This window comes from Crinia signifera, chromosome 9 (genome assembly GCF_055691185.1).
Source record: "Crinia signifera chromosome 9, ASM5569118v1, whole genome shotgun sequence".
NCBI lineage: Eukaryota > Metazoa > Chordata > Amphibia > Anura > Myobatrachidae > Crinia > Crinia signifera.
In genome coordinates, this window is record NC_139225.1 from 81,266,298 (window position 1) to 81,294,061 (window position 27,764).

Consider the following 27,764-nt stretch of genomic DNA (forward strand, 5'->3'; position numbering starts at 1 on the left):
GTCCGGTCCGGGGGGTGTCCTGTCTGGTGGTTCTGCCTGTCACACCTGTCACCAGGTAGAGGAGGAGGGGTAGAATAAAGCCTCCCTGTATGGTCTGGGCATGTAGCAAAAACCAGACGGTCCGGACCACAGGGGGAGGCTGTAATCTCCCCTTCCCCATGTCCCTGATGATAGCTATCACAGGGACCCCCCCGACAAGACACCCCCGAACAGGACACCCCCCGGTCCGGTTTTTACATAGTCCCCATTTTGTGCAATGGGCATTATGGTGTGCAGCGTTTAGTGTAACGGGCATTATTACGGTGTGCAGCATTTTGTGTAATGGGCATTTCTGTGTGTTCTATAATGGGCAGTGTAGAGACGAGACAAGACGAGACACCCCACTCTGCAGCTCCAAGTGAAATTACTGTGCGGGAATTGGGGAAAGAGATAGAGTTAGACTGACTGGAGGACATGGGGGAGATGTGGCAGGAAGAGGGGAGATGGGAGAGAGTGATGGAAGAGGAGGGAAGATGGGGATACTTGAGATTTGGGAAGAAGAGGGGTAGAGAGATAAGAGAGAGGGAGATGTGACCTGTGAGAAAGAGGAGTGTGGTAGGCGGAAGAGAAGGAGATGGAAGGAAGAAGAGTGAGAGAGGCTAGGGTAATAAGGGAGGAAGAAAGATGAGAGGAAGTGGAAGATAGTGGTACTAGGGAGACAAGGAGATGGGGGAGAGAGAGAGGGCAGCACTCCTCGTAATGCTGCTCTGTGTTCGTTTGTTACTGGAGGAATGTGCTAGCCTTCACCAGATACCCCGGGCCCAGCTGCTGCCCTACAGTGCTGCCTACTGCGGCCGCGCACCGGCGCACGCTGGGGGGCGGGCATCAGCCAAGACTCGAGACAGGTAAAATAGGAGGGTCTTTGCGGCACGCGGGTGACAGCATGTCACGTGTCCCAGCCAATAAGCGGCCTCTCCCGCGCTCTGACGTAAGCCAGCAGGCAGCGATCTGTCTGAGCGTAGCCCCGCCCCTGGCTCTCCAGCGTCTCTCGCTCTCCCTCCCAGTTCCCGAACTCTGCTGCGCCGGGACCAATCAGATCGGCAGCTCGGCGAGGGAAAGGCACCGGATGAGGCCCGCACGGTCGGGCATTATGAAAGACCTCGCCGCCAGCCCTTCCGGTAGGTAAGAGGGGCGGGAGCTGATCATGAGACCGGGGAGTTCGATGATCTGAGGTGGGAAGGATCCGGCTGCCGGTAGCCTCCTCTGGACGCTCTACCCGAGATGCCCCGGGAGAGGAAGTGAGGCCATCTTTGGTGCCTTTTTCTTCTGACAATAAACAACCCGAAAGTGAGATCTCACCGGAGCTGACAGCAGCCGTCAGGCCGGGGCCTTGTCATAGCCTGGCAGCCCTGGGTGTGTAGTGATCTCCATTACCCAGCACGGGTGTTATCTGTGTGCTGCTTTCATGTTCCCCTCAGGTTTGTCGTCCCCCAACCCTCCGGCGCAGGAGGTGAAGGCAGAGGGAGCCAGCAGCAAGAAAAGAAAGCTGCACAGTAGCAGCGCTGATAAGGACGACTTCGACCCCATCTCGCCTCCCAGGCACTCCAGCAGCAGCTCCAGCAACCACATCCAGAAGAAGCTGAGGTTTGAAGACACCCTGGACTTTCTGGGACTCGATGTGAAGATGGCTGAGGAGTCCCCCTCCTCTTCCTCTGCCCCCCAGCCCCTAAGGAGTAAAAACCTGCTAATTTCTCCGGTTGTTGCTGGTCACCATGCCAATGGCCTCACCAAGGCTTCCCCTGTGTCCAGCTTTGCCAACAGCAAGCCGGGCTCTGCTAAGAAGTTAGTCATCAAGAACTTTAAAGGTAAAGAGAGGCAATTGGCCCATATGGACGCCTATGCTTATAGCATACCTTGTATTGGAAACTGTTGCGGTATATGGTATTTGGCTATAGTGCATGTAATGTTACACCATATCTTTTCATTGGTCATATAGTAGATGCTTTCTGCAACATATTGCTTGATGAAGTTAAAACAAATGTCTGTTTCTTTTTGTACGGCATTAAACCCTAGCCCAGTGGTTCCCAAACTGTGTGCCTAGGCTCCCTGGGGTGCCTCAGGACACTTGCAGGGGTGCCTTGGGTTGAAGGACCAAGATCAATTCATATTATTTATGGTCAATGTAACAGGCAAAACCAGTGCTTGTGGCTGCCAATCATAATATGTGGACAAACAGAAGCAAATCCTGTCCCTCACCACATAACTGTGACATATAAACTCAATGCACTTAATTTAATTTTTTTTTTCTGAATTTCTCGATAAGAAGCATTTGGCCTAGGGGTGCCTTGAAAATATTTTGATGCTTTAGGGCGCCGTGATTCAAAAAAGTTTGGGAACCACTGCCCTAGCCTGAAATGGTATTGATAGGCCCCCCTGTGCCTTTTCCTCCAATTACCTTTTCATTTAGTATACACATTATAGAAGAAGTAGGTACCATGTTGTTGGTAGTCGATTGTTTAGTTATCAGTAGCACTTAGATCAGTTTCTAAATGAAGCACCATCCAAGTAATGCTTGTTCTGAAATAGCACTGGTTCTCCTTTCATCCTGTCTATTGAAACTGGTTCCTGGTCACCTGATTTGACTTTCTATTTATAATCCAACAGAAATGAGACACTGTCAGAATTATACTCTTTAAAATGTATTTGTTTTATTGTTACTTGTGTATTATCACAGCGCCCGATTTTGCTACGTACGCAAACGTAGTGAAATCACATCGCATCCTATTATTGTATGGTATGCGATTTTACCTGTTATAATGGCATTTAATGTACAGCATCTCCAACATCCTGCGCCCACGGACTTTCATACAATGATACTCATACCACACAGGCTCCTTGTACGACAAGCTTTCGGGCTTTATTGCCCTTCGTCAGGTCAGCAAAACAGAATAACATACAATGTGTGCAACTCTCACCTTATATTCTCAAGTAGCTCCCCTCTTCCGTTCGCCACGGCCGCCATCGGTCCGCCCCTCACGGCGAGGACACTGCGCCATGAGGGGTGGACCGATGGCGGCCGTGGCGAACGGAAGAGGGGAGCTACTTGAGAATATAAGGTGAGAGTTGCACACATTGTATGTTATTCGGTTTTGCTGACCTGACGAAGGGCAATAAAGCCCGAAAGCTTGTCGTACAAGGAGCCTGTGTGGTATGAGTATCCTTGTATGAAAGTCCGTGGGTGCAGGATGTTGGAGATGCTGTATTAAATCTATCTTCCTTGCACCGCGGCATTATCACAAGAGGGAGGGTGCCGGTCTGCTGGACTTTGGGCATTTAATGTACTATACCATTAAATGACATATGTCATTTATTTACGCAACCCCCCCCTAGTATCCATGTCATCCCGAAGCGTGGCGAGCGCAGCGGAACGCGTACGCCCGACCTTTTCATACCCCCACTATCCATGTCAGCGTGGAGTTGATTTTATATAGCGTAGCGAGCCACAGAGCCCGAAGCGTGGCGAGCGGACGTGTATTATGTTACGCGTACTATGCGTTCCCTCGAGGGGCTCGCTGCGCTAGTCACGTTTCGGGTTTGATGGCTTGCTGCGTTCGCCACACTATATAAAATCAACTCCACGCGGACATGGATAGTGGGGGTATGAAAAGGTCGGCCTGACACGTTCCGTCGCCACGCTTCAGGATGACGTGGATAGTGTGGGGGGGCCTAAATAAATTACATTATGTCATTTAATTGTATAGCACATTAAATGCCATTATTATACGTCCAATCGGAACAGGTATCTGATCGCATGCCATACGATGCGATCTGAGACGATTTTTGTAATGTATTCACTGATGGAGAGCAGTGAATACATTACATAGGAAAATCGCATTGCATTCCATACAATGATGGCATGCGATGTGATGAGATTTCACTACCCTGAATAGCCCACTAAGCAAATGCCGTAGTCGGCGCCGTGATAATACACAAGTTTTATTTTATTTTTATTGGATGTCCTTATGTAGAAAACGTAAGTTCTGTTTATCCTGTTGCAGTAGATCAGTCCAAACTAGGGCCCTCCAGCACAGTTTTGATGAGATGTGTAGTTTCACAACAACTGGAGGGTCACAGGTTGCACATACCCGCAGTAGATAGTGGCTACTGCATGTCACATCGCTGTTTACTCTGCAGGGTTTCTTATAGGAATGTTTATACTAGGTGGTCATAATTTAAGTTTAGGCGGGGGAAAAAACTAATCTGCATAATATATCAAACTATTGTTTCTTCGAGACCTTTTCTGTAACCTCAGTCCACACACTACTTTTATTTCGTCACACACCACCTTCTGATAAGCAGACACCCCTGAAAATCAACTAATGACCTCTATCCACAACCAAAAATGCATTACATTACAGAAGAAAGGTACACACTAAGGCAGGGCTGGGCAATTGCGGCCCTCCAGATGTTGAGGAACTACACATCCCAGAATGCTTTGCATTAGTTTTGCTATGTGGCCATGCTGAAACTGATGCAAGGCATGCTGGGATGTGTAGTTCCTCAACATCTGGAGGGCCGCAATTGCCCAGTCCTGCACTAAGGCATAGTCTACATACAAGAGACATTCCAAAAAGTGTGGTTTGTGCCGCCTTCAACACACACACAGAGGCAGTTAAATCAGCATATGTTACGTCCATTTTACTCGCTTATTCTAGCAACTAGGGCAAGGGGCACCTTGATGGACTTTCGAGGAACTTTTCTTTCAGGTGTCTGCTAAAATACCAGGATGTCCTTGAAACTTTCTTTTATACTTCTAGGACAGAGTTGTAAACAAATCAGTAATAGCTGCTATACATGCTGTGCATACGCAGGGTGCACGCACCCAAGGCGAACAGACTGTTGGGGTGCACGCACCCAGGGCAGAGGCGGCGGGTGGCCCTATTAGCATATGGGAATGTCCAGCCTTTCATTGGCGTTCCTAAGCGGTAATGAGGCCTTGACGTGGGTGCGGGAGAGCGGGCAGCTGACATCACCAGATGTCAGCTGCTCGCCCATTTCCTTCCCATGGGCAGGCATATACAGTGGGGCAAAAAAGTATTTAGTAAGCCACCAATTGTGCAAGTTCTCCCACTTAAAAAGATGAGAGAGGCCTGTAATTTTCATCATAGGTATACCTCAACTATGAGAGACAAAATGAGGAAAAAAAATCCAGAAAATGACATTGTCTGATTTGTAAAGAATTTATTTGCAAATTATGGTGGAAAATAAGTATTTGGTCAATAACAAAAGTTCATCTCAGTACTTTGTTATATACCCTTTGTTGGCAATGACAGAGGTCAAACGTTTTCTGTAAGTCTTCACAAGGTTTTCACAAACTGTTGCTGGTATTTTGGCCCATTCCTCCATGCAGATCTCCTCTAGAGCAGTGATGTTTTGGGGCTGTCGCTGGGCAACACGGACTTTCAACTCCCTCCAAAGATTTTCTATGGGGTTGAGATCTGGAGACTGGCTCGGCCACTCCAGGACCTTGAAATGCTTCTTACGAAGCCACTCCTTTGTTACCCGGGCAGTGTGTTTGGGATCGTTGTCATGCTGAAAGACCCAGCCACGTTTCATCTTCAATGCCCTTGCTGATGGAAGGAGGTTTTCACTCAAAATCTGACGATACATGGCCCCATTCATTCTTTCCTTTACACGGAGCAGTCGTCCTGGTCCCTTTGCAGAAAAACAGCCCCAAAGCATGATGTTTCCACCCCCATGCTTTACAGTAGGTATGGTGTTCTTTGGATGCAACTCAGCATTCTTTCTCCTCCAAACACGACGAGTAGAGTTGTTACCAAAAAGTTCTATTTTGGTTTCATCTGACCATATGACATTCTCCCAATCCTCTTCTGGATCATCCAAATGCTCTCTAGCAAACTTCAGACGGGCCTGCACATGTACTGCCTTTAGCAGGGGGACACGTCTGGCACTGCAGGATTTGAGTCCCTGGCGGCGTAGTGTGTTACTGATGGTAGCCTTTGTTACTTTGGTCCCAGCTCTCAGCAGGTCATTCACTAGGTCCCCCCGTGTGGTTCTGGGATTTTTGATCACCGTTCTTGTGATCATTTTGACCCCACGGGGTGAGATCTTGCGGGGAGCCCCAGATCGAGGGAGACTATCAGTGGTCTTGTATGCCTTCCATTTCCTAATAATTGCTCCCACAGTTGATTTCTTCACACCAAGCTGCTTACCTATTGCAGATTCAGTCTTCCCAGCCTGGTGCAGGTCTACAATTTTGTTTCTGGTGTCCTTTGACAGCTCTTTGCTCTTGGCCATAGTGGAGTTTGGAGTGTGACTGTTTGAAGTGTTGGACAGGTGTCTTTTATATAAATAAAGAGTTCAAACAGGTGTCATTAATACAGGTAACGAGTGGAGGACAGAGGAGCCTCTTACAGAAGAAGTTACAGGTCTGTGAGAGCAAGAAATCTTGCTTGTTTGTTTTTGACCAAATACTTATTTTCCACCATAATTTGCAAAATAAATTCTTTAAAAATCAGACAATGTCATTTTCTGGATTTTTTTTCCTCATTTTGTCTCTCATAGTTGAGGTATACCTATGATGAAAATTACAGGCCTCTCATCTTTTTAAGTGGGAGAACTTGCACAATTGGTGGCTGACTAAATACTTTTTTGCCCAACTGTATAAGTGACTTGAAAGTCACTTTGATATGCGTGCACCTTCCACATCTTTCAATGGTCAGCGACAATCGAAAGATGTGGGACGTTCCCCCTACCCTGCGAACGAGTCGCCCTCGCGAATGGGGGACGCTAGCCATGCATTCGCAAGGTCGGCTTTGGTGAACTCGCAAGGCTGTGAATTCACAGCCTTGCAAATCAACAAGAATAACCCCCCTAAATGTGTATGTAGAGTTCTGATTGTTGTTGTAGACCGGTCTCCCCAATATGTCATCATAAGTGCAGAGTTGTACCAGTAGCCAGCCCATTCTAAGCTGTGCTTATGTTCAGCTCTACCATTGCCGCATAGTGCAATAAGTCCAGGGTACGGATTGTAAGACCGCTGGATGGGAAGAGTAGAAGCTGTTGAGCAGCAGAGGTCTCTGGTAGAATAACCCCTGATGTTTTAACCTCCTTAATAAATCTTGCTTTAGGTAGTAAAATATAATGGGTTCATGGCTTCTACCTGTAGCGCGTCCGTTGATTAAGTTGGGCGCCACAAGCTCATTGAATAGACCATCTTTATTGGTGATTACCAACCTTGGTCCTCAAGGCATAATAACATGCCAGGTTTTAGTAATATCCATGCTTGAGCTTAGACGGTTAAATATATATAATTGTGGGCCCGATTCAGAGATGGGTGCAAAGTCCTTGCTACAGGAAACTGAAAGTGATTTTCTGTAGACTGTAGCTATAGAATTACTGAAGAAGTTGACGTTTTTCGTTCATTCATAGAGGCTGCATATGTAAATGAGTTCTTCTCATCCTTTTATATTTAGGCGGCAGCTGGGTTATGGAGAAAAGAGCACTTGCAGCTGCATTAGCGCCCATCTCCGAATTAGGCTCTAAGATACTAATTAAATCACCTGCTTCTCCAGCTTGGATAGCACTAAAACCTGTGCTATTAGAGGGCCATGGTTGGGAATGCCTGATCTATATAGTAATCATAGAAGTCCTGTCCTTCTCCAACATGTAGTGTACATCCCTCTTCCACAGCTAATGGCTCCCAGTACAAAAGAGAGAAAGGAGGGATCAGTAAAGGTGTTTTTTTTTTAGTTTTTTTTTTATATACTATGCAGACATTGCTAAAACATATGGCAGACCGGCTTAAGGGTAATGTGTTGCTGGTAAGCATCCGCGGGTGGGGGGGCACACACAGACTCCGCTGCTATACTCTGCAGACAGCAGTGGAGGCGGTGACTCCTGTGTGCAGCATCCATTCACCTAGTGGATGACTGTTGAAGGGGTGCACGGGGGAAGCCCAGCAGCTTACCTTGGTACTGGGCTGTCCCCAGCACAGCGTTCAGCGGTCCTGGCTGGGATGACCATGGTCCCGGCGCTTGGAGAGGTCATCCTCTCCAAGCACTGCCTCCATCTACACTGCGGGTAGACACCGCAGTGTATATTAGGTGAATCCCAGATCCGACCCGGCTTAAATCCTTGTTCCAAGTGCTGGGTTAGATCCCGGATTTTTGGTGTAAAAGGGGTATTATTTAAATGCATAAACATTTCTTTAGAACCTCTCTTTAAAATAGACAAATATGTATTACAAATCAGCAAGGGATCTGCACTGTTATAGGATTTTACTGCTACCTTGCAAATCGTTTATGTGAAATGTGTCCCCACAGATAAACCCAAGTTGCCTGAGAATTACACTGATGAGACCTGGCACAAGCTGAAAGGAGCAGTTGAAGCCATCGAAAATAGCACTTCAATAAAATACAACTTGGAGGAATTATACCAGGTGAGTGACATGAATATGGAGCAGCAGCAATTCTCTTTCTGGATATTAGGGATCACATATATGTATTTTATATGCCTTGTTCAGCAGCTTATGATTCAACCGGTGTTCTCAGTCCCGTAACGCTAGACACAAAATACTGAATTATGCGCTCCAGTGTTAATAAACAAAAACACCATTGAATGCTTAACCTTTAACCATCTAATAGATGGTAATCATTTTGTTCATAAAGTCAATGTCTTGTCTTAAAATATTCTGCGCACGATGTTGCTTTGGAAAATAAGAAAATAGAGATGTGCAGGTTTACATTTACCCGGCTCTCAAAATGGGATCTTATTGGCTTTTGGCTTCAAAATATGTGCCAGCCAGAAAGCAATTAGATTTTTCATCCTTTTTTTTCTTGATGTTTGGCCTTGCACATCCGTGCTGTGTGGATAGTACAAATGCTCAGTCGTTCGATAATCAATCGCCATGCAAATTGGTACAACAGGGGTCCGTTCTGAATATCCCCCTAAGTCTTAAGACTGAGACGGTCTATCCAGAATACCAGCCGTTGTTTGTGGGATGTCATTGGACAGAGTCGTCATGTTAGATGCCCACCTAGTGTCCAAGTTACTTCTTTTTGGCACTAGATGCTATTTAAAATTAAGGGCTAATGGCAGCAAATCATCCACACAATGGGAAATATTCTGGCTGTGAGAATGGATTTACTTTGTGATGATTTTGTTATCTAGATGTTACATACCATTTCTAATAGTTCTGCTAGACCAAAAGGCACTCTCACGGGTTAATTTACTAAATCCCCAAACACACGGAGCGACGGAGAGCTGGCTTTGCCACACATCGTGGCACACAAGCGATGCACATGCAATGTATGCTGAGCAATCTGTGATGAGCAGGGGTTTTGCTTATTGGCAAAACCTCATGATCTAACAGGATAGACCATGCAGGCACTCTATATATCTCTAGGGCAGTGGTCCCCAAACTCTGCTCCACAGCTCTCTGGGTTGCCACAGCTCTGTGACAGGGATGCCGCAGCCAGTGCACTGCACACAGAGGCAGTCAGCAGCGGCAGCCACATGTCCGACTCCTCACTCAGTGTAAAGAGTGAGCGGCGCGCCAAGAGGGGGCAGGTTGAGAGGAGGAGGAGGCTTACGTGTGACTTGCACTCACTTGTCAGCTGCGGTGTGCTCCAGGTTCCAGGGCAGGAGGCTATGCTGTAACCTGGAGCGGCTCACTCCAGTAGGAAGCTGGGATCTGCCCTCAGCCCCTGGGTGCTGTGACTGCTCCAGGCACAGACTGAACGCTAGCTGAGCCCTTCAATAACCTGCCAGATCACCATCCCCAGCATCTCATGCTGGGAGAAGCAACTCCCATCCCACTGGGCAGAGGGCCAGGCACAGAGGGCAGATGTAGCTGCCGGGTAAAGAAAGGGCAGAGGTGACCACTGTGTACAGAGTAGGCAGAGGTGACTGTGTACACACATTATGCCCCTGTACAATTACTCAGTGCTTGCAGGCAGGGGGAAGTCATTTGATGGTGAGTGACTTTCTCCCTGAGTGCGTGGCTGCAAACCCTTTTTTTATTTATGGGTCCAGGTGACCAGGGTGCCATGAAAAACTCATGTAGACCCAAAGCGTGCCTCAGACTGAAAATGTTTGGGAACCACTGCTCTAATAAAAGAAAAGCTTTTGGTGCTGGGAATAAAGGTTTTACACCTAATATAAATCTGAATAGGTGAGAATTGACAGATTAACACAAGCTTGTCTGCTGCGGCTTAAGTACCACTCTTGTTAGTTGGCAAATTAATGCAGATCATTAGCATATGGGAATGCCCAGCGTTTTATGGGCATTCCCATGAGAGCACTGGGCGTTTTTAGCTAATGGGCTGATGGTGTGGGGGCCCACACCCACTTAGATCTGCGTGCACATTCCACATCATTCGATGGTCGGCAACCATCGAATGATGTGGGTGTTATCCCGCAGGCTGTGAATGGATGTTTATGTAAAACCATTTGCAGCCAGTGTGAACATACGCGCCATGCGAATGGTGGACCAGCGTACCACCATTCGCAAAGTGGGATCTGGTTTACTCGCAAGGATGCAAATTCGCATCTGAGGGAATAAACCCCTTGCTCCACTCTGTTGGCTGTGCATCACGGTGTCCCTCCAGTGGGTTGAGAATAGTCAAAGCATCCGCCAGGCTTCTTTATTTTCACATGGAACCGCTTGCTTCAGTGTGGTGTTAGTAACCGGTTTGCTTCTTGCATCCATCCTAACTTCTTACTTTGGACCAAGACTAGATGTCTGGTTGACTGAGGGGGCAGTTCAGTTCTCAGCAAACTGTATTACTAATACATTTTACTAATCATTTCAGTACAGCAAGATCACCGGTAATTCCTAGTCACCTCTGGGCTACTAAAGAATATCTGAGGTGATTGGCGACCTGTGTTTCCCCCTTTAGTATTTGTTCTGGAGCCCATTTTGCAAATCCATGTTCTGAAACCTGGGACATGTATTTGGCTCTGAGCTACAGGCACAAATTCCATATGGACAGTGGCTAAGTGGTGGCTTCTCTGAATCCTTAGTACTTTGTTTCTTAAACTTGGCCCTCATGGAACCCTAAAAATATTTTCCACATGTGTTTTTTAATGGACTAAAACAGTAGATCTACAGGTGGTACTAATAGCTTCTGAGTGCTTAAACACTCACTATAAGAGTGTGTTTGTCAAACACCGCCTTGTGGTAGGAAATGTTAGCCCCAGTTCCATAGGAAACACATTTACAATAATGGAATGCTTTCTGACTGTCCATGATAAAAAAAACAGGAGATAACCTTCCCCTTGGACCCAGGTCAGTGGTCTCTCAGTCCCAAAGTTTCATGGATTTTGTACAAATTGATGGTTTTGAATGTATACGACTTGGCATCACCTAGAAAGGAGAGCCTCAGTCTGTGGCATTTTGATCTTTTAGTCCATGTTGTTGACCTTGAATGTGTACCTTTTGCCTCTGGTTAGGACATCCCATAGTATGGGTCTCTTGCTGAACCACTTTTTTTTTATATTTAGGCAACTCCAACATGACCTCTTTATTGATTAACAGAGTTGGACTAAAAAAGTTTTTCTTGACTTGTAGAAAGTTATATATTCTATAGCAGTTAATGAAAATACCCTTTTTAATATATGGTTTGTATCGTTATTGACTTTTTTTTTTTTTTTTGTCTGCATTTTAGGCTGTTGAAAACCTCTGCTCCTACAAGATCTCTGCCAACTTGTACAAACAGTTGAGACAGATTTGTGAAGACCACATCAAAGCACAAATTCACCAATTCAGAGAATATCCTTTCCCTATTAAATCTACATAACATATATGTGCACTTATGGATTTTGTACAGTGTTTTTATTTTTAGGTTGCCCATATTATACCCCGTTCTCCTCACTGCCGCAAAAACCCGGGTATTTCCCGGGGCAAGCTGAAAATTCCTTTGTCCTGTCTGTGTGAAAGGGTCTTTGTGAAATTCCCGGGTGTTATGCCCCTGCAATTACACCTGAGTTTTTTGCAGGGTTTTTCCTGGGTAATACACGGGTGTATGGCAGTGTGAATAGCACAGACCCGGGTTTTTCACACAAAAACGAGCTCATTGGGTGATGTAATCGTGTGATATGAGACATCATCTTTAGCCAGCCAATAAAAGCTGCTTTTAAACAGCCTATCACAGCAATTTGTACAAATTTCCCAACACCCAATCAAAGCTGCTATTACATTCCACACACTTGTTGGAAGGCAGACCATGGAAAACAGTGTGAAAGGGGCAGACCCGGGAAATTCCCGGGTCTGAGGTGCAGTGTGAAGGGGGTCTGTTGAGCTGACAAGCTCTGTGCCCCCCAAAAAATCCGGCAAGAAAAACCTGGGATTTTGCAGGGGCGGCAATGAGAACATGGTATTAGTTGAATTGCATCTCTAGAGGAAGTACTGCACACCGAGTAGGCTGTACACTGAGTAGGCTCGAGGGAAGCCAAACATCTGATGTCTGTGGCGCTTTGCAGATTTCCATACTATGAATTATTTACTATTACTGTTTTTTATACTTCAGTCCTTTCTTTCCTTAATACAATAATTACAGATTCACTGGATAGCGTTCTTTTTCTAAAGAAAATAGACAAGTGCTGGCAGGATCATTGCAGACAAATGGTAATTTATTAACGTTCTTTATTTTTTACATGTGGCAGTAGGAGGGATGCATTCTTAGTGTCGGGTGCTGACAACCAAGCCCCAAAAAATCTTTATTGTAGCATGTCTTGCTTTTGACCACCCCACATAACCCCTTTAAAGAGAAATCTGCAGGAAGGGTGATTCCCCAGGAAGATGAGCAAGCCTGTTAATATCTGCTCTTCATTGGCATCTCCAGACATGCAACAAAAGGGACCCCATGCTTTGCGTAATATCAGAAGACAAGTACCTAGGCCCACGTACTGTTCTTAATTCAGCAGGGTATCAGAGCCTGGCTAATGTGTGGAACAATAACATTTTTGTGCCAACGCAGTGCATGCAATATCATGTCAGGCCTCTGGAGTAATAGATAACAATGGGCTGGACTAGGCAGACATGGGTCACTTAGGAGTTTGGAATCCTGGGGATGTGGTGACATAGGGAGGGCGAGAGACCTAGGAGAAAGCTGAACCACAGGTGAATGATGGGGCAGAGACACATGCAAGGTTGAGGGTAAATAGACTGGCATCAATCAATGATTTGTAGAGAAATGGGTGGAAGTGGACCTTTGGCGCACTGGCTGTTTTTAGGAATTTTTTAAGAATTTTCCTTCTATCCAACAATGAACCAAAAAATATGGAATAATGGTTTATTTCATGGGCATAGTATAACAACAAAGGAAAACAATTCTGAAAATGGTATTAAGTTCTCTCACCCATCTGGGGGGGTGGAGCCAGGATGGGGTGAAACAGTGTTCCAATGATGGGGTACACCCTGTAGGCTCCACGAACTTAATATTGGGTCCACGTGGGATAAAAACACATCAAGAAAAAACACATAAAAAAGATTATATGATAGGAATCCTTCTCACCCAGATGGAGAGGTGGAGCCTGGGATGATAAGTAACAGGGTGTCCAAGGAAAAGCTCACCCTGTTGGCTCCACAAGCTGACAACTGGGCAGAGGTCCTCTATGGTGATCTGCAATCCTCCTCGGGCCAACGCGTTTCGAGTCTTAGGAGACTCTTTTTCAAGGCTAAAGGATTGCTGTCTCTGTCTTTTATTTATATGGAAAAAAGGGCGGGATAAAGTGGGGGCGGGGAGCGGGTGTGTCCTCCAACATCCTCCCCGGAATGCAGGTGTCCCTCTGTACAGTTCGTCCGGACTCCGGCGTCACTTCCGGTCCCGCTACCGGAAGTGCGCGGCTGATACGGGAACGTGATGCCGGCTGATTCTGAAGGACGGAGAATGTTCACTGTCGGGTGGGTAGATGGGTAGTTTCCTCCCACGTCTAAGCAGGGAGACATATCGTCCACAGGAAGTGATGGTTCGTCAGTAATTCCTTGTTACATCAGCGGCCATTTTGGAAATGGGATGGAATGTATGCTGACATGTCTGGCGCCATTTTGGAAAAGGGCTTATTTGCTTGTGTGGCGGTGGCCATCTTAGATGTGGTCACCATGTAATGTCACCTCGGAATAAGACAAAATGAAATGATTAGAAAGACAATCTGGTAATAATTCGTAAAACCATTGCATATTGATAACAAGGATGAGATAAGGAACAAATTTAAAAACAAATTTCTTTAAAAATGAGTTTCATAGAAAATGGCATAGAAAAATGTGTGGGAAAAGTTTCTCACTAAAATTCATAAAAATTCGATAAAAAACCTCCATACACAAAGAGAATATAGCAGCAGTTCATGAGAAAATTGGCAGTGTTCATCAACAAGATATATAGCAGCATTTCATAAAAAACAGCATTTCATAAAAAACGGCAGCATTTCATAAAAATCTTTTCATAAAAATCTTTTGGCAGTGATTCATGTGGCAATTCATAAAAACCATTTAAGTTCAAAGTCTTTATTAAGACCATGGGGAATGAGGGTTTTCAATTTAAAAATCCACTACATCTATTTTTTGGCAAGCATAGTATCACAATCTCTGTGTTTCCATGTTGACTTGATATTCTCTATCCCTATAAAGTCACGAATAAATTTGCTGGAACATTGGTGTGTGTTGTTAAAATGTTCTGCCAACGAGTGGATTTGTACCCCATTTTTTATATTGCGCAGATGTTCTGCCATTCTCGTTTTAAGAGCTCTGCTAGTCCTTCCGATGTAAAACAGGCCACATGTACATTCGATTAAATAAATAACGTTTGGTGTGTGGCATGTTATAAATTGGGAAATCTTATACTTCTTGTTTTTTACTTCGAAAGAATCCCTTTTTGATTGCTTAGATTTTACAGCTTTGCACATTAAACATATTCCACATCTGTGGAACCCCTGTGTGCGTATACGGGAGGTGTCTGTCCCCGGTAAAGCACTCTGAACCAATTTTTTTGGGAGATTATCGGATCTCCGATAGATAAATTTTGGTTGGGGTGGGAGAAGGCTGACCAAAATTGGATCTTTCTTCAAAAGGGGCCAATGTTTCTTGAAGATGGCTTCCAACTTCTTCTGATGAGGACCATATTGTGTAATGAAGGCCAGATCCATGTTGTCATTTTTCTTGTTATTTTCTCCCTCTTCCTCTCCATCATTTGGTCTTCTAGAGATGAGGGTGTCCCTACTAATAGTTGAAACTTCCTGTCTGGCCTCTTCTATTTGTTGTGTGCCACACAACAAATAGAAGAGGCCAGACAGGAAGTTTCAACTATTAGTAGGGACACCCTCATCTCTAGAAGACCAAATGATGGAGAGGAAGAGGGAGAAAATAACAAGAAAAATGACAACATGGATCTGGCCTTCATTACACAATATGGTCCTCATCAGAAGAAGTTGGAAGCCATCTTCAAGAAACATTGGCCCCTTTTGAAGAAAGATCCAATTTTGGTCAGCCTTCTCCCACCCCAACCAAAATGTATCTATCGGAGATCCGATAATCTCCAAAAAAAATTGGTTCAGAGTGCTTTACCGGGGACAGACACCTCCCGTATACGCACACAGGGGTTCCACAGATGTGAAATATGTTTAATGTGCAAAGCTGTAAAATCTAAGCAATCAAAAAGGGATTCTTTCGAAGTAAAAAACAAGAAGTATAAGATTTCCCAATTTATAACATGCCACACACCAAACGTTATTTATTTAATCGAATGTACATGTGGCCTGTTTTACATCGGAAGGACTAGCAGAGCTCTTAAAACGAGAATGGCAGAACATCTGCGCAATATAAAAAATGGGGTACAAATCCACTCGTTGGCAGAACATTTTAACAACACACACCAATGTTCCAGCAAATTTATTCGTGACTTTATAGGGATAGAGAATATCAAGTCAACATGGAAACACAGAGATTGTGATACTATGCTTGCCAAAAAATAGATGTAGTGGATTTTTAAATTGAAAACCCTCATTCCCCATGGTCTTAATAAAGACTTTGAACTTAAATGGTTTTTATGAATTGCCACATGAATCACTGCCAAAAGATTTTTATGAAAAGATTTTTATGAAATGCTGCCGTTTTTTATGAAATGCTGTTTTTTATGAAATGCTGCTATATATCTTGTTGATGAACACTGCCAATTTTCTCATGAACTGCTGCTATATTCTCTTTGTGTATGGAGGTTTTTTATCGAATTTTTATGAATTTTAGTGAGAAACTTTTCCCACACATTTTTCTATGCCATTTTCTATGAAACTCATTTTTAAAGAAATTTGTTTTTAAATTTGTTCCTTATCTCATCCTTGTTATCAATATGCAATGGTTTTACGAATTATTACCAGATTGTCTTTCTAATCATTTCATTTTGTCTTATTCCGAGGTGACATTACATGGTGACCACATCTAAGATGGCCACCGCCACACAAGCAAATAAGCCCTTTTCCAAAATGGCGCCAGACATGTCAGCATACATTCCATCCCATTTCCAAAATGGCCGCTGATGTAACAAGGAATTACTGACGAACCATCACTTCCTGTGGACGATATGTCTCCCTGCTTAGACGTGGGAGGAAACTACCCATCTACCCACCCGACAGTGAACATTCTCCGTCCTTCAGAATCAGCCGGCATCACGTTCCCGTATCAGCCGCGCACTTCCGGTAGCGGGACCGGAAGTGACGCCGGAGTCCGGACGAACTGTACAGAGGGACACCTGCATTCCGGGGAGGATGTTGGAGGACACACCCGCTCCCCGCCCCCACTTTCTCCCGCCCTTTTTTCCATATAAATAAAAGACAGAGACAGCAATCCTTTAGCCTTGAAAAAGAGTCTCCTAAGACTCGAAACGCGTTGGCCCGAGGAGGATTGCAGATCACCATAGAGGACCTCTGCCCAGTTGTCAGCTTGTGGAGCCAACAGGGTGAGCTTTTCCTTGGACACCCTGTTACTTATCATCCCAGGCTCCACCTCTCCATCTGGGTGAGAAGGATTCCTATCATATAATCTTTTTTATGTGTTTTTTCTTGATGTGTTTTTTCTTGATGTGTTTTTATCCCACGTGGACCCAATATTAAGTTCGTGGAGCCTACAGGGTGTACCCCATCATTGGAACACTCTGTTTCACCCCATCCTGGCTCCACCCCCCCAGATGGGTGAGAGAACTTAATACCATTTTCAGAATTGTTTTCCTTTGTTGTTATACTATGCCCATGAAATAAACCATTATTCCATATTTTTTGGTTCATTGTTGGATAGAAGGAAAATTCTTAAAAAATTCCTAAAAACAGCCAGTGCGCCAAAGGTCCACTTCCACCCATTTCTCTACAAATCAGCTCTTTTGGTGCCTTACGGGAAGACACCGGGAAGTTTAACCTAGGCAGCAAGGGGTGCGCAGGGATACACTTTTTTCTTCTCTGGCAACAATCAATGGGCTGTACCTATTGGGGAGGGATAGGGGGCCCTGCAAACATGTGTACAGAGACTCCTGTTTCTGGGCAACTCCTGCTATATAGAGACACCGTGAACTGGTATTTCTTCTACGATCCCCATGGCAGCAAATGCCTCGAGATTTCATCCCACAGCCTTGAGTTTGGTTACTTTTTTCCTCAGGAGCCTCCCCCTCAGGTACAAATCCCTGCTCCTTCATTTCCTGGATGTGTTTTTTTTTTTCTCCTGTCTCCTTGTTAGTTAGATAGGACAGGCAGTGTAACTTTAGTTTTGGGCTCGCCTCACAGATACAGGGTTCACTCTGGGGGGAAGCAGCATGGGAGTGTGACACCTGTGGGGATTCTGTCCATGTCATCCTCCTGGCTGAATGTCCAGATAAAGAAGCTTGGCGAGTTATAAGCCTTAATTTTATGTGGGTTGTATTTCCTTGGTTTGGAAGAAACCACACAAGGACGCTGGCTCTCCCTACTACAGTTCCAGCGGGGCTGTGGCACTCAGACGGCGTGTTGACCGGACTACATCTCCCAGGATGCAGTGCGAGCATCATGTGTTAGGACGCACGCAGCTGCCGTTCTGAGCATCGCCGATGGAAGTACGCGTCACTTCCGCCGCCCGTATGACGCTTCGGCGTCTACAGGTGGGACTCTGAAACTACAATTCCCAGAAAACTGTGCGCTTTGGAGTGCTGGCGGCGGCATCTGAAGGGGACTACATATCCCATAATATTGTGGGTGGTTGCATGCTTCCGGAAACGCGCTCTGCAATTGAACAGCTGCTATTTAAACAAGCAAGAGAGTTGCTTATACTGGAGGCTGTTGGCAGAGTGAACAGTGCTGTGCACCTGGAAAGGAGCGTTATGTTTTTCCTATTAATGAGCCTTGTTTTGTAGGTTTAGTATTTTATTTTTAGTGTTAGTGATAGGCTTTTCTATTCTGTTCCTTAGTGTGCCTGTTATACCTAAGAAGAAACATCAACTTTAAGTGCATGGAATGTGATACATTGTTTAAAGAATCACAAGATAGGACCCTATGTGATGATTGTGAAATTCAGCCATCAGAATAAAATGTTGAAAGAGCTAATGGACTGGATGAAGCAGTCGTTTGTGTCCAAGGAGGTTATGGAACTGCAAGGACAAGAGATCTAGCTCTCGGGCTGAATTTGAATCTATTTCCTCTGATGAGGTTTTTGAAGTAGAAGATAATTCATCAGAGGACTCCGGTTAAGTTAAAGAGGATAATAGGGTGTCACTTTGACACTGTGGAGAATGTATTCAAAAATATTTATCAAACCATGAATTATAAAGACACGGCTGTGCAAGCAGAAGGTGAGGACCTATTATTTGAAGAGAAGTCCAAAAAGACTAGACCTTTTCCAGTTCATTAGGTCATGAAGAATTTGATTTCTAAGGAATGGGTTAACTTACAGAAGAAACAAGGAAAATTATTTTGCATAGATCGCATGTACCCAGTTAAAGATTAATTATTTCTTCAGTGGTGTGGCCTTCCCAAGGTGGATGGGGCTGTGGCCAAAGTAACCTCCCGTACGACCATTCCTCTGGAGGATGGAGTTGCCTTTAAAGATCCGATGGATAGGAGGATGGAAGGTTCACTTAGAAAATTACATCTATCCGCTGCAGTCTCTTTAAATGCTAGTGTTTCTATCGCATCTGTAGCCAGGGCCTTGCGACTCTGGAGTATGAATCTTCACGCTGATATTGAAAATCGGCTGATGCCCATTCTAAAAATAGACCGGTGTCACTTCCCTTTTGAGGGTTCTAAATTTGATGCCCTTATTCATCGCATCACTGGAGGGAAATCACTGAGATTGCCACAAGAAAAGAAGTTTAAATATCCATTACCTACATCTGCAAAGCAAATGTATAAGGACGCTAAGACTTACGGACCAGGAAGACCTTATACTCAGAGGGGTGCATTTGGTACCTCTAGAAGATTTTTTTTTTCGTTCCAACTTAAGAAGAGTTGCAAAACTGACAATCATGGAACCCCAGCCATTGGAGCTCACCTTCTACAATTCGAAAACAAATGGCATTGTTCAGTACAAGACAGATGGGTGCTGAGTGTAATATGCGATGGTTACAGAATAGAGTTTGTGCAGATACCAAGAAGAGATCACTTTATTCAATCAAGGATGCCTACGTATTTTCTAAAAAGAAAGGCATTACTGAAGATCCTGGATCAGTTGTTAAACATCATAGCGATAGTGCCATTATCACAAGAAAAGAAGGGGTTTTATTCAAGTCTTTTCTTGGTGGATAAAGTTACAGGTGGCTTCAGGACCATCCTAGTTCTAAGAATGCTGAATCTGTATATAGAGGGGAATAAGTTCCGAATGGAGACGTTGAAGACTATCACTTCAGGCATCAGAAGAGGAGATTTTATGGTCTCTGGACCTGAAAGATGCGTATTGCCATATTCCTAGCCACAGTTTCCATCGACTATTTCTCAGGTTCTGTGTTCAAGGCAGACATTTCCAGTACACCTGTCTACCCTTTGGACTGACCACTTCTCTGAGGGTTTTGACGAAAATGTTTTAGTAACGCTAATAGCGAATTTCAGAAGAAAAGGCATTCAAGTTTGGCCCTATCTCGACGACCTACTAATTGCAGCTTCATCCATAGAAAAGGTCTTAAGAGACTTACACATTGTGATGGCTGTCCTTCAGGACCATGGTTGGTTAGTCAACCTTCCAAAGAGCCAATTGACTCCAGATCAAAAAAACTAAGTTTTTGGAAGTGATTATAGATTCAGAAAACTTCAGACTACTTCTGTCAAAAGAAAGATGTGTAAAGATTACTACACTCTCAAAGGAAGTGGCTCAAAAGACAGCCCCAGTGATGGAGTGCATACAGGTCATAGTTATGATGTTCTCCACGATTGGAGCGGTGCTCTGGGCACAGTGGAAGATGAGAATTCCAGTGGGCCGTTCTGCCCCATATAAAGAGAAGAAGTTGCAAGGCGGGTTGTGTGAAGTTGGATCCCTCAGTAAGAAAGTCTCTAGAGTTGTGGACAGAACCAAGCTTGAGCAAGAGGGCTATGTCTCTTTATCTACTCCAGTTTCAAGTAATAACGACGGATGCGAGTCAATCAGGTTGGGGGTGCCCATTTCAAAGAACATACGGTTCACGGTCTTTGGACAAAGGAGAGTGCAAAATCTTCAAACTGGATAGAAGCAGAGGCTGTATAGAGAGCAATAGGAGAATTTGGTCACAGAGTGGTCCATTCTCACTTAAGAATTTTCTCAGACAATACAACGGTAGGTAGTGGCCTACATAAGCCACCAGGGAGGAACAAGAAGCAAGGACCTGATGGCAGTGATATCCAAGATACTGACCTGGGCAGTAGTAAATGAGTTCTCTTACAGCAGTTTTTGTCCCAGGGAAGGAAACTACGGGATGCGGTCATTTGGTCGAATGTCATTACATCGAATCCATTAGGTCGAATTGCTAAAAGGTCGACATGATTCTAGGTCGACATGGGAAAAGGTCGAAATGATTCTAGGTCGACAGGTCATTAGGTCGACAGGTCATTAGGTCGACAAGGTCATTAGGTCGACATTGTCTAGGTCGACATTCACAAAGTCGACATGGGGTTTTTCACTGTTTTTTGAGCCGACATGTGCTGACAGGCGGTATTTCATGCCCTACCATCCACTAGGGCGTGGTGGGAGAATAAAATAGTGTGCCGAGCGTAGCGAGGCACCGTGCCCGACGCATAGCGAGCGATGCGAGGGGATGCAGTGCACTTTAAACTGTGTCCATGTCGACTGTGTTGACATTCAGGTAAAAAAACAGTGAAAAACCCCATGTCGACTTTGTGAATGTCGACCTAATGACCTTGTCGACCTAATGACCTTTCGACCTAGAATCTTTTCGACCTTTTCCCATGTCGACATAGAATCATGTCGACCTTTTAGCAATTCGACCTAATGGATTCGATGTAATGACATTCGACCATAATGCATTCGACCAAACGATCCCAACCCGAAACTACGTTGGCCGATTTTGCTCAGTTGGAGCAAGATATTCCCAGGGGAGTGGGACTGAACACAGATCTTCAAGGAAGTTGTGAAGAGGTTTGGAGAACCGGATGTGGATCTGTGGATGGCGATACATACCAACAAGAAGGTGAAGAATTATTACATTTGGAAATGCTATTAGAAGATTGAGGCCATCAGTGAAATCATTTGTTGCCCCTTGGGACTTGAACTTGATTGTGAAAGCTCCACTGAAGGAACCTTTTGAACCATTATCGGAAATCCCTTTAAAATTTTTGACGTGGGAAATAGGCTTTTGAGTGGCAATTACCTCCCCTAGAAGAGATAGCGAGATCCAAGCACTTTGGGCAGAAGAACCCTATCTGAAAATCATGCCTGATAGGGTAGTATTATGGACTAACCCGTACCCTTTTACCCAAAGTTATCTCCTCGTTTCACCTTAATCAGGTGATCTCACTGCCAGCTTTCTACCCAAATGCTGAAAAGAAGGAGCAGTTGTGGCACAACTTAGATGTGGTAAGAGGAATTACTACATATCTGGATAGACTAAAAGAAATAAAGAAATCCAATAACTTATTTGGGTACTTATGTATTATCTGGGCTTCCATGATAAATGCACCCCATTTTTTCATACCCCTACCATCCAACTACGCACGGAGTTGATTTTATATAGTGTGGCGAGCGCAGCGAGCCACCATGCCCGAAGCGTGGCGAGCGCAGCGGTCTCATTAGAAAAACGGGAGCCCAGATATTACATAAGTACCCTTATTTGTACTCCCTGAAGGAGCAAGAAGAGGTTTACCTCCAACAAAACAAACTATCTCAAGATGGATACGAGAACTGATGACATTTGTCCATCAAAGAGAAAGGAAGGAAGTTCCTTTCATCAAGGCACACTCCACCAGGGCAGTAGCGACATCTTGGGCCTGGAAGCCAAAGGCTTCAATCAAGGACATTAGTGATGCAGCTATGAGGTCATCAGTGCAAACATTCGCAAGACACTATGAACTCAATGTATCTGCCGCAGTTTGGGGCTCAAGTTCTGCAAGGAGTCCTTGATGATTAAAATTATTTAATTACATGCAATCCTGGGTCCTTTTTTTTTTTTTTTTTTTTTTTTTAAGCTATGGTATTTCCCTAGGTATTGGCTGCCATGGGGATCGTAGAAGAAAACAACGGATTATGCTTACTGATAATTCCTTTTCTTCATAGAGATCCCATGGCAGCCGTCAATTGCCCTTCCTTGTCTCCTTTTGGGTTTTCTTTTTTTTTTTTCTAGGAACCTGATATTAAGAAGACGCTCGAAAGACATCCAGGAAAGGGAGGAGCAGGGATTTATACCTGAGGGGGAGGTTTCTGAGGGAAAAAGTAACCTGTCTAACTCAAGGCTGTGGGGTGAAATCCCTAGGTATTGGCTGTAATCCCTAGGTATTGGCTGTCATGGAATCTTTATGAAGAAAAGGAATTATCGGTAAGCATAATCTGTTTTCCTCAGTGTGCCAATAGAAAATCAGGTAAGGTGCAGCACCTTGTTAAAACACTAGTGTGAACGCTACATCTTACCTGCTCAACTTACGGGAAAATGTATTACCCACCTTAGATACAAATTACAGATTTCCAATTTAGTGTTTTGCCCTGTTCAAGTGGAAAAAAGGTAACTTGTGTCTATTACAGAGAAATATAAAATAATTCATGTCATTCTCAAACTCTCTCCTCAAACCCAACACTGTTCACGTTTTCCATGTCACCTGTGTATTATTGGGGCTACACTGTGCTCCTGCCAGGTGATCTGGACAACAGGAACCTTCTGAGAACCACAGATGTAGTTTAACCACCATGTAAGATGGTGTGGATTGGACTTCAGGCCTCTCTACAATTGAAAAAAATGTCAATGCAAATAATTGTGTGTGTGTGTATGTATGTATGTATGTATATATGTGTGTGTGTGTGTGTATATATATGTATATATGTATATATATATTTATTTATTTATTTATTTTTTTATTTATTTATTTACGATTCTGATGTAGTAAACAAAGCTAATAAATTTGCTTCTTTCTTTTTTAAAGATCATGATTAGAAGCATTTTTTTATTCTTGGATCGAACCTATGTTCTTCAGAATTCCATGCTTCCATCAATTTGGTAAGATCGTCTTCTTTACTGAAAAATCCATTATAAAACTTTTAAATTGCATCAACCTTATCCCAGGCCGCACTACATATTGTATCTCTTTACGTGGTTCTTAAACTCTCTCCTCAAGATTCACAACGGTTCACATATTCCACGTCCACTAGCAAGTGTACAGGTGTAGTCATTACTCTCTTGTGATTCTGCATGGAGACATGGTTAACATGGACTGTTTGGAGTCCTGAGGATCGAGTTTGAGCACCTATGCTGTCTAGATTGTATACAAGGACAGGCTTGCTTATTTCCCACCTGTAGAAGTAAAGAGTTAGTGTTCCCATTTCACATTATACAGGGCTACATAAAAGTTGGCATTCATTAGCAGTGATTGTTAACTCCCTTTTACACTGCAGAAAAGGAGATCATGATAGTCCATAGCCTAACTATCTCCTAAACCAGGCATGTCCAACTATGGCCCTCCAGCTGTTGTAAAACTACAAGTCCCATTATGCCTTGCTACAGTTTTGCTATTAGGGGATGCTAAAACTATGGCAAGGCATGCTGGCATGTGTAGTTTCACAACAGCTGGAGTGCCACACCTTTCCTAGACCCAATGCTTGGTAATGCCACACCTTAATGTTTAGCTGTTTCTTTACCTTATTATTCTGACTAAGGTGGGATATTTATCAAGCCTTTGTGAGAAATAAAGTAGTTACCCAAAGAAAGCAAACAGCTTCTAATTGTCCTTTCATAAACTATACACGTTAAATGACAGAAGTTGGTTGGTTGTTTTTGAAGTACTTCTTGACTTTATCTCTCACCAAAGCTTGATGCATCGCCTTAAGCTTGGTACACACTATACAGTTACAATCTAGCTGGGCAGAATGACAATCTGGTAATGTATAAGAGCAAATTATAAGATAACAATTTGCTCCCAAATACTGGAAAATGGACAAAAACTGTACATGCGTCCGTGATTGAACGACCACTTTTGTCTGATTTCCAGTGTTCGAAGCAAATGGCCAGTGGTCCTTTGCTCTCATCCATTACCAGATTTTTATTCCAACCCCCCTGATCTTTCAGGGTATGGGTCATTGGGTTGACTGTGTAAGGTCGATGTGACTTAGGCATGTCAACCTATTTTATGTGTTGACCTAAGGTCTACATGGTTGGATGGTCAACAATGGCAAGTTCGACATGAGTTTTTCACTTTTTTTCCTTGTCCCGACAGTTAACACAGTTGATGTGGACACGTCTAAGTGTACCCCATCTCCTTGCATCACGTCGACCTTTTTGATTGTTGACCTTCCAACCATGTCGACCTTCAGTGGTGGCAGATGACATGCCACATAATTGTATAGTGCATGCCCAGCTTCAGTCATTTATTACCAAAGAGGAAAATTCTCTTAGCATGACTTTTAGAGGTAGATGGGGGAGAACACCGGACCTTTTACGTTAGTATCAATGGATTGGCAGGCACCTTTCTGTGAATATGTATTTTGATTAAGATTCCCAAACACTAAAATATGCTTTTGCTAGACTTGCCCAAGTCATAAAATGGCAGCAGATTAGATGTAGCTATTAACTCTGTATAGATGTGCATGGCTTTAGTGTATGGTTCCCTTTTTCAATCCGCCCAATGACCAGATAGTTCCGTGTTTGGCCACTAGTCTTTCTTGTAAATATTAACAATTGCTTATTTCTTATGTATAGGGACATGGGTCTAGAGCTATTTAGAAACCACATAATCAGCGATCAGAAAGTTCAGAACAAGACCATTGACGGCATTCTTCTGTTAATTGAGAGGGAAAGGAATGGGGAAGCCATTGACAGAAGTTTGTTACGGAGTCTTTTAAGTATGCTTTCTGACCTGCAAGTAAGTAATACATTGCTTACAGCAGAAGTTCTTAACCTGTGGCTCACCACTAAAACCAAACAGGTTCCCATGCCAGTTAGGGAGTAACTCCTCCATAGCTCTCCTACCAATTTAAAACTATTGTGTGTTGTCAAATAACCTATAGGCCCTAATTCCTGAACAGTCCTATTTTTGTGCACCCAGCACTGGTTCAAAGCTCCCTTCAGGGCTTTAGCTGTGTTGTGGATGAACAGTTAAGAACTTCTGGTTAAGAGTAGTAAGTGTCTAGTCTGCATTAGGTGACTTAAGTGACGTTCATGTAATACTTTCATATGGTTTTTATTTTCTATAGATTTATCAAGATTCATTTGAGCACAGGTTCTTGGAAGAAACAAACCGCTTGTACGCAGCGGAAGGCCAGAGGCTCATGCAGGAAAGAGAGGTATTATTTGATGCTGTATTCTCTCTAGAGCAACATATATGTAGCCATAGGGTCTATTCAATGACCACTATATTTCTGGCCACTGGTACCAATCTGTTTTCAGAGAATGAATTGTTTTTTAGATAGAGTTTTTCCACTTCCAGTACTTCGAAAATGTCTAAAACATAACTTTTATTCGATAAAAGGAATGGTGTGGTTGTATAAACGGTATTGCTTAGGGATCGTAGATTTATCCTGGTAATTGTTAACCCAACGAGGGTTGACATAAAATGTATGCTTTTAGTAGCTTGGTTCTCCTTTTATTAATACCTGCCAAATGTATGTTTTTGGTGGTTGCTGCAGCTTTGCTTTAAAGGCTTGTTGCAGTGGCTGTTTATAGGACATTATTCTGGTCCATTCGCATTGGGTCATTGTGTTTCTGTGCTGGGTGCGTGCGCCTACAGCGAACAAACTGTTTGCAGAGTGCACACAACCATCCTTGTGTGGGGTGGCGGGCTGGTCCATTAGCATATGGGGGAAGCCCAGTGCATATGTAAGGTTGCTCAGAGTAATCTTATGCTGGGTTCACACCAGGACGACAAGGGACCGATCCCATCAATCTAGATCCAATTCCGACCGATTGGATGTAGATTGTGTGGTGATTGGGCCCTTTTCTGTACTAGTGTGCTCCGATCCGATGCACGGTCCCGCGGGTTGGTCGGTTGTTATTCAGATCCTACCTGCAGCAGGTAGGATCTGAATAACAACCATGCTCCCGGGTGCGGGGCGCCATCGGATCGGACCAGCTCACCACGGTGCGCATCGTGAGCGGGTCATCCGGGTGTGCACCTTCCACATCTTTTGATAGTCAGCAACCATCGAAAGATGTGGGTGATTCCATTGACATGCGAATGGATGTTTATTTGAAACATTCATTCATATGCCGTACGAACGTACGTGCCCTGCGAATGGTGGGATGTCGTACCACCATTTGCAAGGCGGGGTTTGGTGGACACGTAAGGCTGCGAATTTGCAGCCTTGTGAATCAACTAGAATACCCCCATAGTCCCTTGACCAGAGTGTATTTATGACCATTCTCTAAGCTTTAGGATTTTTATTAAATAATTATATCCCAAGACTTAAGTTGAATTTTTTTTCTAAGCAGAGTGATTTCAAAATCCCAGTTCTGCTTTAGGAGTTTTAGACCCTTCCGGAAAATCTCTTTACAATGCTGTATGAAAATAAAGCTTTAATTTCACAAAACTAGATCTCTACAATGTAGCTGTGCAACCATTTGTGATCTGTAATGTAGCTTCTTACACCACCTGAGTGTCCATAGGTCACTACTGGGTCTTTTGTAGTATTATGCCCCCCACACCTTCCCAGTAAATTTTAATGATTACTCTCCATCCACAGTAGGAGTAAATGATTCTGTGATAAATCTCTCCCAACCCATCGGTGCCCAGTATACGGACAACGGGTAGATGATTAGGTCGACATGCAAAAAGGTAGACCTGGGGAAGGTCAATGGTCAAAAAGGTCGACATGGGTTTTTTCACTTTTTTGGGAGCCAACATGTGCCGACAGGCAGTATTTACTGTGGGAGAATAAAATAGTGTGCCAAGCGCAGCAAGACACCGTGCCCGAATCATGGCGAGCCATGCGAGAGGGCGCTGTGCACTTTACCCTGTGTCCATGTCAACATTCAGGTCAAAAAAACATGTCTACCTTTTTGTTGTCTACCCCTTGTCCCACACCCTGGTGCCCTTACAGAGACTTGTGTCCTCTCCCCCGCCCTCTTCATGTTTTTGTTACTGACAGTCCCCAACATCACTGCTGTGGAGGGGGGAGACATGAGAGGGGATATTTTATT

General features: G+C 44.1%; 1 protein-coding gene across 3 annotated transcripts in view; it reads left to right on the forward strand.

Moving 5' to 3' along the window:
* The first annotated feature begins 956 nt into the window (after positions 1-956).
* Positions 957-27,764, forward strand: part of CUL4B (cullin 4B) — a 43,971-nt gene continuing 17,163 nt past the window's right edge. The window contains exons 1-8 of one of the 3 annotated variants that reach the window (XM_083159307.1): positions 963-1,157; positions 1,458-1,844; positions 8,325-8,440; positions 11,670-11,773; positions 12,559-12,628; positions 23,560-23,633; positions 25,329-25,491; positions 25,823-25,912. In XM_083159307.1, coding sequence (XP_083015433.1) covers positions 1,106-1,157; positions 1,458-1,844; positions 8,325-8,440; positions 11,670-11,773; positions 12,559-12,628; positions 23,560-23,633; positions 25,329-25,491; positions 25,823-25,912 — 1,056 coding nt within the window. In that variant the 5' untranslated portion in view covers positions 963-1,105. Of the gene's footprint in view, positions 1,158-1,457; positions 1,845-8,324; positions 8,441-11,669; positions 11,774-12,558; positions 12,629-23,559; positions 23,634-25,328; positions 25,492-25,822; positions 25,913-27,764 lie in introns of all 3 variants that reach the window. The other 2 variants (XM_083159306.1, XR_014460707.1) reach the window with 2 other exon arrangements.